This window comes from Pteropus vampyrus, unplaced genomic scaffold, assembly GCF_000151845.1.
Source record: "Pteropus vampyrus isolate Shadow unplaced genomic scaffold, Pvam_2.0 Scaffold20, whole genome shotgun sequence".
Classification (NCBI taxonomy): Eukaryota; Metazoa; Chordata; class Mammalia; order Chiroptera; family Pteropodidae; genus Pteropus; species Pteropus vampyrus.
In genome coordinates, this window is record NW_011888801.1 from 1,702,512 (window position 1) to 1,719,627 (window position 17,116).

The 17,116-nt window shown below is 35.5% G+C and overlaps 1 protein-coding gene across 3 annotated transcripts in view; it reads left to right on the forward strand.

The window, feature by feature from the left end:
• VCL (vinculin) overlaps positions 1 to 17,116 on the forward strand; it is a 105,223-nt gene that overhangs the window by 27,584 nt on the left and 60,523 nt on the right. For all 3 annotated transcript variants that reach the window (XM_011355288.2, XM_011355286.2, XM_011355285.2), the window contains exon 2: positions 11,832 to 11,902. In XM_011355288.2, the coding sequence (XP_011353590.1) occupies positions 11,832 to 11,902 (71 nt within the window). The remainder of the gene's footprint in view (positions 1 to 11,831; positions 11,903 to 17,116) is intronic.

A 17,116-nucleotide genomic window follows, 5' to 3' on the forward strand; every position in this document is an offset into this window, starting at 1 on the left:
ATATAATAAAGGCCATATATGACAAGCCCTCAGCCAACATTGTACTTAATGGTGAAAAACTAAAAACCTTCCCTTTAAGATCAGGAACAAGGCAAGGCTGTCCACTGTTGTCACTGTTATCCGATATAACACTGGAGGTCCTAGCGAGTGCATTCAGGCAAGACAAAGATATAAAAGGCATCCAAATAGGAAATGAAGAAGTCAAACTGTCATTATTTGCGGATGACATGATTCTCTATATAGAAAACCCTAAAGTCTCCACAAGAACACTACTAGAAACAATAAGCAAATACAGTAAAGTTTCTGGATACAAAATCAGTGTTCAAAAATCCATAGCGTTCCTATACCTAAAAACGAAGTGTCAGAAAAAAAAAATAGAAAAAATAATTCCTTTTACAATTGCACCAAAGAGAATAAAATAGCTAGGAATAAATTTAATGCAACATGTGAAGGACCTGTATAATGAAAACTACAAGACTCTATTAAAAGAAATCAGAGAAGATACAAAGAAATGTAAAGATATTCTGTGTTCTTGGATTGGAAGAATCAACATAGTTAAAATGACCATATTACCTAAAACAGTATGCAGATTTAATGCAATCTTCATCAAAATCCATTGGCCTTTTTTTAAAGAGGTAGAACAAAAAATCATCAGATTTGTATGGAAATACGAAAGACCCTAAATTGCCAAAGCCATTCTGAGAATAAAGAACGAGGCTGGAGGCATCACTCTGCCTGACTTCGAATTATACTACAAAGTGACAGTAATCAAAACGGCATGGTATTGGCAGTAAAATAGACACACGGACCAGTGGAACAGAATCAAGAGTCCAAAAGTAAACCATATTTATATGGGCAAATAATTTTAGATAAAGAAGCCAAAAACATGCAAGGACAGCCTCTTCAATAAATAGTGCTGGGGACACTGGAAAGCTACCTGCAACAGAATGAAACTAGACTGTTGTCTATCACTACACACCAAAATTAACTCAAAATCGATTAAGGACCTAAATATAAGACCTGAAACAATAAAATGCAAAGAAGGAAACATAGGAACTAAACTCAAGGACCTTGGACTTAAAGAGGATTTTATGAATTTGACCTCAAAAGCAAGGGAAGTAAAAGCAAAAATAAATGAGTGGAACTACAGCAAATTAAAAAGCTTCTGCTCAGCAAAAGAAACTGTCAACGAAGTAAAGAGACAACCATCGAATGAGAAAATATATTTGCAAGCAACGCCTCCGATAAGGGCCTAATATCCAAAATATACAAAGAACTTATATGACTCAATAACAACAATAAAACAAATGATCCACTCATAAAATAGGCAGAGGACCTGAACAGACACTTTTCCGTAGAGGACATACAAATGGCCAACAAATATATGAAAAGATGCTCAACATCTCTAGCTATTAGGGAAATGCAAATCAAAACTACAACGAGATACCATGTCACACCTGGTATAATGGCTATAATCAGCAGGACAAGTAATAACAAATGTTGGAGAGGATGCAGAGAAAAAGGAACCCTCGTCCACTGCTGATGGGACTGCAAATTGGTACAGCCAGTATGGAATACAGTATGGAGCTTCCTCAAAAAACTAAGAATTGATCTACCATGTGATCCAGCAATGCCTCTATTGTGTATTTACCCCAAAGACTTGAAAACTCATATCTGAAAAGATATTTACACACTAATGTTCACAGCAGCATTATTCATAGTGGCCAGGACATGGAAGCAACCGAAGTGTCTTGTGATAGATGACTGGCTAAAGAAGCTGTGGTACATATATACAATGGAATATTACTCAGCCATAAGAAGAGATGAAATACTACCATTTGCGACAACATGGATGGATTTCAAGATAATCATGCTAAGCAAAATAAGCCCAAAAGAAAAAGTTGAAAACCACATGATATCACTTATATGTGGGATATAAACCTAAAAGCAATAAATGAGCAGGACAAACAAACAGACACTCATGGACATGGACAATGGACTAGTGGTTACCAGAGGGTAGAAGGTGGAGGAGGAGGGGGAAAGTAGATGGGATAAAGGGGGTCAAATAAAGCGGGGGAGGAGGAGGGTGAAGTGGGTAAAGGGGATCAAATGTATGGTAGCTGAAGGAAACTGGACTTTGAGTTGTATACACACAATAGAATATACAGATGTCAAATGATAATGTACACCTGAAAATTTTATAATTGTGTTAATCAATGTTACCCCAATAAACTTAATAAAAAGAAAATTAAAAAAAGAAATTAAAAATTCTTGGTCAAGTATATTTATAAAATGGTAGATTAAACAATATTAAACAGGTTTCCTGATTGTAAGTTATCTTAGATTCTTAAATAATACCCTGTAAATTCCTAGGAAGAAGATAGAGCCCATAGACCCCCACAGTTACAGGTATTGCTCTATCTCTACTCATTTTCCTTACCATCCTTCTTGTCTCTCAGAAGGGGTGGCCTTCTTCCTGGTAAAGGTTAGTCTTTCTACCTGCTCTCCAGTCTCTATCTCTGTCTCTTCAAGGACCTTGCTTCATAATCAGTATCTTATTTCTTGCCTCCTTTCTTTCAGCCTATCATGCTCAGTTTTCTCCTATTTAAACAAAATAATAATCCTTATACCTTATGCAAAAATGAACTCCAAATATATCGTGGACCTAAATGTAAGAGTAGTTTAAATTCTTAGAATAACACATAGAAGTAAATATTCATGACGTTGGTTAGGCAAAACTTTCTCAAATACCTCAGCCATGTGACCTGTAATGACATTTTGGACAATGAAGAACTAATGATGGTGGTCCCATGAGGTTATAATGGAGCTGAATTTCCTATAAGAAATGGAAAAATGTGTGGTTTAGTAGAAATTTTTTTCTTTGACAGGAACAACATCTGTGGAGCTTGCCAGTAGCTTCCGTTTCACTCAGCATCTTAGTTTTGAGTGCACAGATTACATCCCAATCAGTCAGCCACTGACCTGTTTCAGCACAGAGGAGCTGGTCCCCCATTAGTACATTTTCAGAGGGTGCTATAGCCCTCCTAGATCTAGTTTGATAGTCTTCAGAGTATATTGCTATAAATACTTTGTTGAGGACCTTAAATCCTGTACAAGGACCAAGGTCCACAGGAGCTATCTTAACAAGTATTTAGTGCCACTACCACTTTAATAAAAGCTTTCTGTGGTGCTATGGATTTACCCTGTCCCTGTACTTTTAAAATATTTTCAGGTTGTAATGACATAAAGCATAGATAAGTTTTATTTCTTCCATCAGTTCAGTGCCAGAGAGAGCCTTCTGTGCCAGATAGAGTCAATAGAACCAAAACCACATTTGCAAAGTCAAAATATTGAGTTCTCTGTTTTACACCCTCTCTATGTTAAACACTGCTTTTTAAAAATAAATACCACGAAGTTCCATAAATTAACCACTGCTCTAACATGCAAGAGCCAAAAACTACATTGCCACGACAATCCCCTATGTTCTTTATCTCATCTTGATTTCTTATTTCTGCTGATCCTCAGGCCATCTTTCACTCCCTCCTGACAGTCACTATTAAGAGGATCTATGCCTTACCCAGTCAGTTTCTCTTTGATATTTCCAATCATTTGTGCTCATATCCCTGTTCATAGAGCAGCACTGACAGCTTCAATGTTCTACTTCTGACCCTGTAGGAAGGAAGTAGGGGTGGGCTGTGGGGCAGTATTTATAAAGGCCACAGTAGTGCACAGTAATGCCCTAGGCCTTCTCATTCACTCAGAACTCTGACTCATGCAGAGCATCTTCCAGTCCCTCAAGCTCCATTCATGGTAAGTGCCCTATATAGGTGTGCCATTTTTTGTCTTTTATACTGTGTTTTTACTGTATGTTTTCTGTGTTTAGATGTTCAAATATAAAGATACCATCATGTTACAGTTGCCTATAGTATTCAGTACAGTAACATTCTGTACAGGTTTATAGCCTGGGAGCAATAGGCTATACCATATAGCCTAGGTGGGTAGTAGGCTATTCCATTTAGGTTTATGTAAGTACGCTCTATGATGTTTGCACAACAATGAAATCACTTAATGATACATTTCTCAAGATGTATCCCCATCATTAAGTGATGCATGACTATATAACAAAAGCACAAGCAAAAAAAAATTAAAAAAATAGATAAATTGGATTTCATTCAATTAAAAACTTTTGTGCTGTGAAAAAATACTTCAAGAAAGTGAAAAGAGAATTCATAGACTAGGAGAAAGTATTTGCAAAACACACATAACCTAATTAAAATATGAGTAAATTATCTGAATTTCAAAGGAGATATACAAATGATCAATGAGCACGTGAGAAGATGCTCAATATCATTAGCCATCAGAGATATACCAATCAAAATCAGAATGAGACACCAATGTACCTAGGATGGCTATAATTTAAAAAGAAACAAAACAGTTAAGAACAAGTGTTGTTGAGGATGTGGAGAAATTGGAGACTTCATACATTGCTGGTGGGAATGTTAAATGGTCCAGCCTCTTTGGAAAATAGTCTGGCAGTTCCTCAAGCCATTAAACAGATTTATTTACCATATGGTTCAGTAATTCTGCCCCAATAGAAATGAAAACATACATCTACACAAAATATATATACTAATGTATGAACATTATTCATAACAGCCAAAAAGTAGAAATGATCCAAATGCCATCAACTGATGAATGATAAAATGTGGTATAACCATACAGTGGAATATTATTTGGCAATAAAAAGCAATGAAGTACTAATACATGCTACAACATGATAAAGCCAGTCACTAAAGATTGCTTATTATATGATTTCATTTATATACAATATCCAGAATAGGCAAATCTATAGAGACAAAGTAGGTTAGTGGTTGCCTGAGGCTGGATATTGGTGGGGAAGGGTTGGGAATAAATGAGAGGAGAGACTGCTAATGGGTTTCTTTTGGGGGTAATAAAGAAGTTCACAGTGATAATTGCACAACTCTGTGAATGTGTTAGAAACCATTAACCTCTCTGGCAGTTGTCATTATTGACTGTTCTTTCACTTTCTTGAAACTGTTTCTTTGGCTTTCGTGACACAATTCTACCATTCCCTCTGCTTCTCTCAGATATTTCTTTCTCAGCTCTTTTCACCAGCTTATTCTTCTACCAGCTTGCTCTCCCACCAGCTGGTTATCCATTGGTGACGGTGGGTCTTGATTTCATTTATTGTCCAAGGTTTTTAGAATCACCTGATTGCTTGTTACTATGTAATCTATTTGTTCAGCCCAGGCAAGTAAACTGAGGAACCATCTATTCAGTTGCTTATTGAACATTTACTTATCTACATCTAAATATTCTATGAGTACTAACTAGTTTTCTTCTCAGATTTGGTGTTCCTCCTGTTGATTGACTAAATGAACTAAGAAGTAAACTTTTTCTTTCTAGTTTTCTTCCCTCTGGTTCATTCTTGCTGCTGAATTTTTCTTGTTGAAATGCTAGAAATAATGTCTTTTGCTTAGAACCATTAAATAATTTCCTATTGCTTAGAGAATAAAGTCTAAGCGCAATAAAGTCTTTCTGTGTCCTCCTTCTGCTTCTCCAACTTTCTATCTTCTCCTCATCTCCTCTCTACCCAATACCCTGTGTTCCAGCCGTGTGCATCTGTATTCCCTTAACTGGCTGTTCTCACCAATATGTTGCCCCACTACTCCTTTCTTCCCCAAATCCTATTACTTCTGGAGAACTTTTATCGGCCTTCCTAGAGTATCTTTTCTTCTGTGAAACCTTCCTATCTCACTGACACAGAGCTGAAACTTGCATGTAACTCTATAGCATGCTATACTGAGTAACAATAATTTCAGTATTTTCTTGTCTGTGAAGGGCAAGGACTGAGTCTTGTTTTTGTATCCTCATCATACACAGTGTTGTACACATTTCCTACCACATAAAAAGTACTCAGTAAGTGCTTGATTAAGTGAACAAGTGAGTTGGAAACCAGAGAGGTTAAGAATCCTTGTTTTTCTGTTATGCGGCCTTTTAAACACTCTGGCATATCATCTGTGAATGATACGAACGGTACCAGTGAGGGGGGTGGATAGATTAGAAGTCCATGACCACTGCAGGAAAACAAAGGTGTTGCTGATGATAGGTCACATACGTTATTACCCTTGTATGGACACAGTACATATCAGAATGGCTGTTCAGTATAATGGATTGATCAGGCTCATACTTATGCCATAAGAAACATTGATTTGAGCCAGACTAAGTACAGGCAGATGGATGCACATTCCCTTGTCTGGGCACAATCAATTGGTCACAGTCAATTTGCCCTGTAGCTTGGCCCACTGTAACTTTAACTGTAAGTTAGTCTTGCGTTTTCATTATTTGTATCTTTTTGTCCAAATACATTAAAAACTCTGTTGATTACCATCTCCCTGCCACCCTTTGAATATACTGCTCTATAGTTAGCACTTACACTGTACAAATTGATAACACAAGTCCTCCCTGCTGTGTTTCATCTTCCTGTTTTCTTAGTCTAGCTAAGGTAGACATCTATATTAACATATTTTTTAGTCCAGATAGTGACTTGAATCAACCAAGCTTTTTTTTTTGCTGGAGAGAAACCAAACCTTTGTATATTACCGAACCAAATCGAATAGATTGTGATAAAAGAAGTGATAATAACAGCAGTGGAAGACAAAAGGCCTCTCGCATAGAATTTTGAACTAAAGTCACAAATTGAACAAAAGCTATTTAGATTAAGTGCTGAACAAAGTAAGAGCTCTTCAAAAGAAACAGGGCTTCCTGCCAAGCCCCTAGCAATGCCCCCGGGCCTCTTACTCATTCACAGCCATTATTTCAGTTTATGTCTAAGGATGCTTTATTTCTTGTCTCATTCTCTTCCCACCACCTAGTGGACACATAGTTGGCACTTGCTGCCTCTTTATTGAATTTAATGGAATTGGGCTCAAGAGTGAGAAGTAATTCTCTGAAGAAGAAAATAAAAGAGAAGTAATGTTAGCAGTGAATAGAACCAACAAATCTGAGTTTCAGCAATGGGATAAACTTTGGAAAAAAATAAAACGTATCTGCTATAAAGTTAGATTTCTTTGAAAGGGTTGTTCTTAAATGCTGACCTGGAAAACCTGCTCAGAGCTTAGACTATAACTAAGACCTGTATGTCATTCTTCTCCCTCTTACCCCCCCACCGCCCCACCCCGCCATGCATATGTGGGTTTTAACCCTTTTGTATAACATAGGCCTTTTTTTCAGAGGGAATAAGATTTATTTTAAGGTTAAAAAACATCAGGCATCTAGTTTCATCTCACAGTCATAAAATGTAAAATATACAGGAATTAAGATCGTTTAAAATTTATATTTATTAATCATTTTATATGTGTTCTGTTTCCAAAAAGAATTTGAGGTAGGAAATGAGGACTTAAGGTAGAAAAGGTAAAGGTGAATTTCCTTTATCAGAGAGCTAAAATGGAGTTTGGTCAGCCCACAGTAGGCAAGTGAGGAGACACCTAAAGAGATCGCATAGTGTAGAAGAAATATTTGAGTAATAATTTAAGGTCACATGGCCATTTATTAGCTAGGTTGGAACTAGAAACCAAGTCACCAAATTCCCATGTGTGGGCTCTTAACATGTCTGTAGCAAAAACATTTGGCTTAAGCAGCCAAGCGTTTTGATGACCTGATGTGGAACAGGTTCGAGAACCATCTGTCAAGATTATTACCAACCTGCTTGTTTGCAGAGTAGTAATTTTTTAGGAATCATATGCTTCTCCATACTAAGGCTGACCTCCAGAAATAATGTTTTTCTGCAAGCCACGAAGATTGTTGCTAGTTAACAAAGAGCATTTTGTAAATTAATCCCTTTCTTAATTGTTCTACTCTTTTTATTTAGAAAAGGTAGATGCTATAGATGGTGTTCTGATGGTGTGGGGAGGGAGGAGGAAAGTACATTTCCTGTGATCTCCTGGTTGATGGCTTAAAAACATGAAGATTGTCTTTGGCCCTCCTCGATATGCTTGGCCATGTATTCACAAAAGAGAAGATTTTCTCGTCCTGCTGTCATTAGAAACTGGCTTCTTTGGAAGCTCTTGACTTGATACTTCAGTGATAGAATACTGAATTGGAAAAATCTAGAACAGAGGGTGACAGCCTTTGAATAAATGGGCACTTTAAGTTATGTAATTCTCTCTGCCTTCATTTGGCATAATATAGCCCTTCCTAGGCTTACTCAAGCTTTCCTTTTTAGCCTCATTTCCTCTGCTGAAGCCACACCAGCCTTCCTTTCTTGTCAAGTCAATCATGTGCTCAAACACATCTGAGCCTTTGCCTGAGCTCTTCTTTCTGCTTGGGCTGTCTGATCCCTCTTTTCCACCTGGCAACTCCTGCCTTTCCAGGCTCAGCTCCTTTCTTTTATGAAGAAACCATGTAGCAAAGGCAAAAATGAAAATTAATCTAGCAGCTGTGTGAAAGAGCGGATTAGCAGAAGGAGGTGTCTAGAGGCAGCAAAACCAGTTTTAAGAGACAGTTCAAGTCCCATAGATCTGAGCTGTCCAATATGGTAGCCACTAACCACATGTAGTAATTTAAATTAAAATTATTTGAGAGAAGTCAATCTGAAAAGGCTACATACTGTATTTTTTCAACTATACCACAATTTGGACAAAGCAAAACTATGGAGACAATAAAAAGATCAGTGGTTATCAGGGGTTTGGGGACAGGGAGGGATGAATAGGCAGAGCATAAGATTTTTAGGGCAATCCTCTATGATACCATAATGGTGGGTACACGCCATAATTTGTCAAACCCATAGAATATGCAGCACCAAGAGTGAACCCATCATAGTAATGTAAATGATGAACTTTGGGTGATTATGATGTGTCAGTGGTAGGTTCATCAGTTGTAACAAATGTACCACTCTGGTGGGAGATGTTGATAATGGGGGAGATTCTTGGTGTATGGGAGCAGGAAGTGTTTGGGAAATATGCGTATCTTTTTACTGTTCAATTTTACTGTTAACCTAAAACACTGTAAAAAATGGTTTTAATTAAACAATTTTAAGTTAATTAAAATTAAATAAAAGTAGTTCAGCTCCTCAGTTGCACTACTCACATTTAAAGTGCTCAACAGCCACATGTAGCTAATGGCTACCGTATTGGGTAACACAGTTTAAATAAAACGTTTCCATCATAACAAAGTTCTATTAGACAGCATTGCCAAAAATCAACTCCACAAATAAAAATGGCATTCATTCTACGTAATCATGTTTTATGTGTTGTGCTTTAAAAATGGGACCATTCATTGTACTTGACCTAATTCTATACTGAGTGTATTGAAGATTGGAGCATTTGTGGATACTGTCACTGCAAGTATGAATGCAGCTTAGAATAATAAATCAGAGTTAGTGCCCATCACTTAAATATTTAAAAATAGCTTTTAAATAGGTAGCCCTTGAGTATGTTTTATTATCTGTTTCTCTTTATCTGCCTACCTCTACCTTTACAAAAGAGACAAAATAATTAAATAAAATTCATTCTTTAGTGATTACCTCCACTGAGGTCAGAATATTTGCTATTTGCAAAATTGTTTTAACAGTTTTGCCTGGTGTACTCATGGTTGTTTTATTTTTTCATGAAAAATCTTTGCCATATGTTGGCTGTCTAGCATTGCTGTCTTTGCAGACATTTTATTTAATTGACCTGCAAGTTATTTATTTTTCTTTCCTTCCCACCCCCTGTTGACTCCCCAGGCCCTATGCCACCCAGCCCAAGAGCAAGTCCTGTTCTACCTCCAAAAGAACTAATTCTCCATTTCCACTTTCAGGTCTTACTTTAAGTCACTGTCACCTTTCCTCTAGATGACTGCAGTAGCCTCCTAACTGGTCACCTTGCTTTCCCTTGCCTGCTAAGATCACTTCTTGTCACAGGCAAAATGACCTTTTAAAAAGAAAGTCAGATGATATCAATCTCCTGCTTCCTATTGTACTTAGAAAAGATTCCAAACACCTTAACCTGGCCTAAAAGGCTCTTTGTGTCTGGCCTTTGCTTTCTTACCCAACGTCATCACTATACCTTCCTCCTCACTGAGCTTCAGCCACACTGGCCTCTTTATGGTTCCTTGAATATGTATATGTGTTCGTGTGTGTGTGTGTGTGTGTATCTAGATGTGAATATCCTTCTAGGCCCTTTTACTTAATATGAGTTAGTGACTTCGTTGCTGAACATTATTTTTTACTTCATGAAATCATGGCCAACAGCTTTTTGAGTGGTTGATTTTAGTTGGAAAATATAGTGAACAATACATCTGGAAATATTCTGTCATGTTTTGATCTGAGAAACTCTACAGAACCAGCTGCTGATTTAAAAGGCTTTTATTATGATACAGACAGTCTGTTGTCTACAAAAGCACTGGCTATTACACAGTGGTATATGTGTGTTGCTCTTTTTCTGAGCTATTAACTTGAGAGAAAAACACTTGTACTCATTAACTTATGCATGACTTGTATTCCCTGAGAATAGTTTATTGTGTTATTTCTTTAGCTGCTTTACTGTGCATTTAGGGACTTTTTCTTACTTTTTTCTTCTTTAAACTTAATCAAAAGTTAAATGGTTAAATAGTAGGATTTAGAAAATTTCACAGATTTCTGCATCAAATGTGGTTTATATTTATGATTTAACATTCTTAGGTAGCTTTATATCGATAAAATTGTGAATTTCATCATTCACTATATTAAAGTTTACTTTTTCTAGAATACTTTATAACATGTAATATAGTGAAAGAAAAATTGACCTCCAAGCCGTACATGGGAATAATTTTGAAGAAAGTGTGTATGTGTACCATTTGTGGTATCATAAATACACGTGCACATACACACAATCTGGTTTAACTTTTAATATTTAAATATATTTTTAAATTTATTATTTTTATTCTTCCTTTTAAATGAAATATGTCAGAAAATTTCCCATAGTGCTGAGTCTTTATAACCATTGTTTTAATGGCCCCATTGTACTCAATCTAAAGAGATATCTTAATTTACTTAATTGTTCCTCTTTGTTGGATATGTTATTTTAAAAAAATCTGAGCTTTCGTAACTAACATGATAGTGAATACTTTTGTAAATATTATTATTACCACATTTGGTATTATTGCTTATAGTGTGTATTCCCATAAGTGGAATATCTAGGAAGATATGCCATTTTTTATATCTGAACATGCACTAACAAATGATTTTCAAAAGAGAATATACCAGTTTATATTGCCACCAGCAGGGTATAAAACTATTTTGTTGCAGCATTTAGCATTATATATTTTTTCTTTTTAAGTTGTTCTACAACTAGGGAAAAATTTGTTAATTACTAGTGCAGTTATGTATTTTCACGTTTGGTTTTAGTTTCAGAGTCATAATTGCTTCACATGTCTTTCCCAGTTCAGTAACATCAATTTTTTTCTGTATAGACATTTTAGCCTACCCTACTTGATTCAGGTACTTCATGTAATCTTTTAGAGATGTGGCAGTTTGTTAATTAAACGTACATACATCACACATATATATTCTCAATGATGAATTTTTTTTTTACTCACCGTATTCAATGATGCCTTCATATTAGTTACTCTGGAGAAGGGTTAATACATTGCGTTTGTACTCCATATTGTTATCAAAGTATATTGTGGAAGCATGTATGGGAACAATCTTGGTAATTTCAAAATATGCAGAAATTTTATGTGAATCCATAAACTTCAGTGATAGGGTTCCTATAAAATGTATGTTTTAAATATGTCGAAGTAATAGTTTTAGGAGTCTGGGAATTTAAATTGCGAATCTTTCTCACCTGTAGGTTGGAAAAGAGACTGTTCAAACCACTGAGGATCAAATTTTGAAGAGAGATATGCCACCAGCATTTATTAAGTGAGTAATTATAACATTTTTCTGTTGCTAAGCAGAATAATCCTCTTCTTAGGAAAGAAACGTAACTGATTCTGAGAGCAGTTTTTTTTTTTTTTTTTTTTTTAATATAAGGCTGTGTTTACAATTGAAATGTCATCTTCCAACATTTAGATTTTATACTGTCGATTTTATTCACTGGTGTCAGGCATTTTAAACATAATTATTTTTAATAAAATCATCACTTCTGAGTTTTGTTTTCTAGAATGGAAAGAATTCCGAAATATTCTGATCTTAGCATGCATGAATTTGAATTACATACTAAACACCTTTGCTTGGTGATAAAAGAATAACAGTAGATAAAAGCTTTAAAAAACAGTTGCATTTTAAATTTAAATTAAATTTACTTATCACCTAATTTTCCTACAAATAATTTTCAGGCATTTTGTCCTATCCTGTATATAAGTAGAGATACTAACTTTTGATTAGTTAAAACTCAGGTTCTTGATTATATTGTGTTTGATTAATAGCTTTGTTTTATATGGCAGTCAAGTCCTAGGTAAAAGTCAAGTCTGATGCATAATTCAATTTAAAAAAAGTAAAACCTCTACAGGTCAGTAAGAATGAGATAAGTATTCAATTACAAAAAGGAGGCAAAAGATTTTAATAAGCACTTCAAAAGAGAAGAAATCCAAATGGCCAATAAACCTATGAAAAGGTACCCTTTATCATCGGTGATCAGAAAAATGCAAATTATTCTCTTATAAGCCCCTAAATTACGAAGTCTGATAATATCAGTTGTTGGTGAGCATATGGAGCAATTGGAACTCTCATACACTGCTGCTGGGAATATAACTTGGTATAGCCTCTTTGGAGAGGAGTTTGGCATTAATAAAATAGAAAGACAATTTCACTCTCAGGTATGTTCTGTGGAGAAACTTATGTCCATGTATACGAGGATCCATATAAAAAAATATTGATATTGCCATTGTTCATGTTGACCCCACTGGTCTATCTACAGTAGAATGGATAAAAACAGTCATGGTGTGGTCATAAATTGGAATATTAATAAAGTAATAAAGGAATGAGAATTTTTCACTTTAAAATGGTTAAATGAATTTCACTTCAATTAGGAAAAAAATTGAGGATGATAAATGAATGATTGATAGGTAGTTAGGTTCCATTTATGCAAAGTTCAAGAACATTGTAGAAATGAACTGTGTTGTTGGGGATGTCTGTTTATTTGGTAAAATGATAAAGATGGGTAAGGAAATCATCATAAAAGTCAAGGTAGTGGTACCTCTGGGAAGAAGAAAGAGGGGTGTAAATGGGGGAAGAAGCACACAGGGGCTTCTAAATTGGTAATAATGTTCTATTTCTTGACTTATAGTGTTGAGTTACATGAGTGGTTGTTTTATAATTATTCATTATATTTTATATTATAAATATGTTTTGTGCAATTTTCTGTATGTATGTTATATATCACAATTTTAAATAAAGTGAGAACTGTTCCTTTATTTTTATCTTCCTTATGTTCTGTTATTTTCATTTAACAGATGCAAAATTTCACCCATATTGATGTCTTCTTATTTCTAACTTACTTGACTGGGTGTTTCTATAGAACCATGTTTCTGTTAGTTCTGCAAAATGTTCATGTGTCAGGAAGTAAGGTACCAGAAGCATCTGTTTTTTGTAGAGCCTGTTTTGTGGGAATATCTTTTTCGACTTGCTTTCATTGAACTTCGTGACTTCCAGGGTGTCTTACAGTTCTAACCAATACGAGCCTATTTTGTTTATATGCCATTTCATCAGCATGGTAACATTAAGAGGAATCCTATGTCAGCAAACATTTGAATTAAACTTGCATTTACCTTACATGAAAAACACAGCTCCAACTTGTACCTGTTTGCCCCTCATCCGCTGGAATGTACAGAAGGTGGTGAGATAGCATACAGGAGTTTTTAACATCACGTGGGTAGTTAGACTACATGACCCTACAGAAAGTTCTTTTAACTTTGACATTAAGGTCTTTGAATGTCATTTGATTGGTAAGTGAATTTCTTCAGTAAACTTATTCTGATCATTCCCAGAGATATACTCTTAAAATATGCTATGTGCTCTCATAGGCTTCCTAGGAGACTTAGAAAAATTAGGAAGTGTGCCCTAGTTGTGATAACATCTTTCAAAAAGTAGGTAGCTTTAAAACAAAACAAAACTTCATTGATCACCCTTGGTGGTAACTAAGACACCAACCCCTTATTCTGGTAATTTAAAGAAAAGAATTAAGCATTTATCCTACTTTTCTAAAAGGTTCATCAAAAAATTTAAAATAGAACTACCATATGATCCAGCAATTCCACTTTTGGATATTTATTCATAAGAAATGAAATCACTGTCTCAAAAAGATATCTGCATCTCCATGTTCATTTTTTTTTTTTTTTAATAATAGCCAAGACATGGACACAACCTAAGTGGTCTATCAATGAATGAATGGATAAAGAAAATGTTATATAAAAAATGGAATATTATTCAGCCATAAAAATAAGAGAAATCCTACCATTTGCAACAACGTGGATAGACCTTGAAAGCATTATGCTAAGAGAAATAAGAGAAAGACAAATGCCATATGATCTCACTTATATTGGAATCTAAAAATAAAAAAAACCCCAAACTCATAAATACAGAGAACAGATTGGTAGTTGTCAGAGAAACGGGGTGGGGTAGAGGGGGGTGTGTGGATGAAGTGGGTGAAGGTAATTAAAAGGTACAGACTTCCAGTTATAAGATGAGTAAGTCCTGGGGATGTAATGCTCAGCACGGTGACTGTTGTTAACAATACTGTATTCTACATTTGAAAGTTGCTAAGGGAATAGATCTTAAAAGTTCTCATCACAAGAAAAAAATTTGTGTAACTACCCTGCCTTTCTGTACAGACTATATTTCACTATAGCCTAATAGCCCTAGTTGATGAGGGTAATTCTCACCACTAAATGTGGAATAAATGACAGAAATAGAAAGTCATCATTGTGTAACTTTGAATAAAACCACCGATTTTGGTAAGGATCATCGATGGATGAAACCATTCTGAGGTTTTAACCTTTATTGTACCATGAAGAAAACCCTAGTTTCCTTGGGGTGTCAGGGAAAAATATTGTTATGATAAATTAAAATTTTACTGAGCAGTGTTTAAAAAGTACATAATATGCTATTCTCTGACATGTTACCTGAAAATAGCCTTAAGCACAAAAACAATATGGCTGTGGTTGTCAGACATATCTGGGGGCATAGAAATATTCTGCAATTTAAAACATGATGGCTCTTAATGCTTTTCTTGCTTTTCTTTAGAATGCAAAATAGAGGAGAAAATAACTTTAATAGATGCCTTGACTGGGGGGAGGGGACAGAGGGGAAACAGATGGAAACAATTAATGACATCCTTGGAACTGTTGAGTAGGACATTCTTTTGGGCTGTTTGGTTGATGTTTGGCAGTTTCCAGGGCAAGACAGACTGAAGCTTCCTCTGTCATCCACTTTTACAAGGATTTTTAAATAGTGTATGCTTTGGCAACACTAAAGAATAAAATAAGTTTTAAATTTTTATTCTTAGATTAATCCCAACTCCTAGAATGTTAGAATGTCAGGGCTACAGAAAACAGAAGACGTGTTCTGCAAATAGATTCATACCTAAGAAATCTGACATATAATTTAGATACTTTTTATGACATTTTCAGAATTTTTGACATTATCAGGATTTGGGGGGGGGGTCTCAAAAATCAAATAGTCTATTTGTGTGACTGGCAATTAAGGGCATGTTGTAATGTTGGAGAATGGTTTACTATCAGTTAAAGATTATATAGTTGAATTGTAATTGTTGATAAGTAACTTCCAATGCTTGGGCAATTTCTTATTGTAAAAAGGAGAGCCATTTTAATATAGAACAAGATTTGCATGTCACAGGAAGGCTTTTTCTTGAGGGAGCAAGAGTTATCTGATCCCTGACTGCACTGGCAGATCAGAGTTTTCAATTTACTAATTTTACCCAAGATTGCATTAATAGCCACACTGTTGCACAAGAGGTGTAGGATTGCATGATGATTACCGTAGAAACAGCGTCAATCTTCATAGACTTCAGGAGTGCTATACTATTAAAATAATGGTTTGACTCATCCTATAAGAAGTCATTTGTTCCTTTAGAGATTATCAGCAGGGGATTCAGCTGCTATACTCCATGTTTGCATTTTGCAGCATTATCATTGATCATCATCAGGCAGTAGCAGTAATATGTATATGCATTTGATTGATTAATTGCTTTCTATGCGTTTAGCATGCTAAGTGCTACGTAGAACAGCAGTTCTCAGCAGTATATTATGAATGATCACTGGTAGCTGTATTTCAAGTTATTTTTTAATAGTAATGAAGTGCCAAAGTTTGTAAATGCTCTATTTTACTTTTCTAAAAAAATAATCGAGCATTTTCAAGGTCACATTTACAATAACATCCCTCTCATTCCCAGTCTCTAGATATTATTTTTTTCTTTTAACTTTTACTGAAATGTGATATATTCATTGGCTTTTTATTATGCTTTCTTTAGTGGGAGAAAAATTAGTGGAATTACAGCTTTTGTGGCTAGAAATTGTGCATAATCCCAGGTACACCCGTGGGGGTATGTCATATATGTGAGTTTTATTCTTCTGTGTATCGTGGAGGAACAAAGGTGAAAAACTGCTGCTGTAGAGAGATTTTTAAAAAATCCCTTAAGAAGTTTCAAATTAAATAGCTGTAATGCAGACTAACTTTACAATAGAAATTCAGAGAAAGGGTGCTATCATTGCAGGTAAGAATAGTAGAAAGAAGCTTCGTGTAGGAAGTGAGACTTGGGATGATAGATGCTGGAAAAAAGGAAAAACTTTGGGTGGGGAAAGGTATGGGGAGACAGGAAAATACTCTGGGTGGATTGAATGGCATGAGCAAGTCATGGGGGCCTGTGAGGAGAGGAACAGTCGTGTTAGGGAGTGGCAGGAACTAAGATAGATAGCTTAGGCCAGGTGATAAAGGCTCTTGAAAGCCAGGTAGAGGAATTGGGCATTGGGCATGAGAGGAGCTTTGCATTTCTTGAGCAGTTGAATGACAAGGTGAAAGTGGTTTTTCAAGAAGATTCATAACCAAATACAGAATGAAACAGGTGCTAGTGAAGGAAAATAAGCTATATGTCAAACTGAGCAGATTAATTTCTGTCAG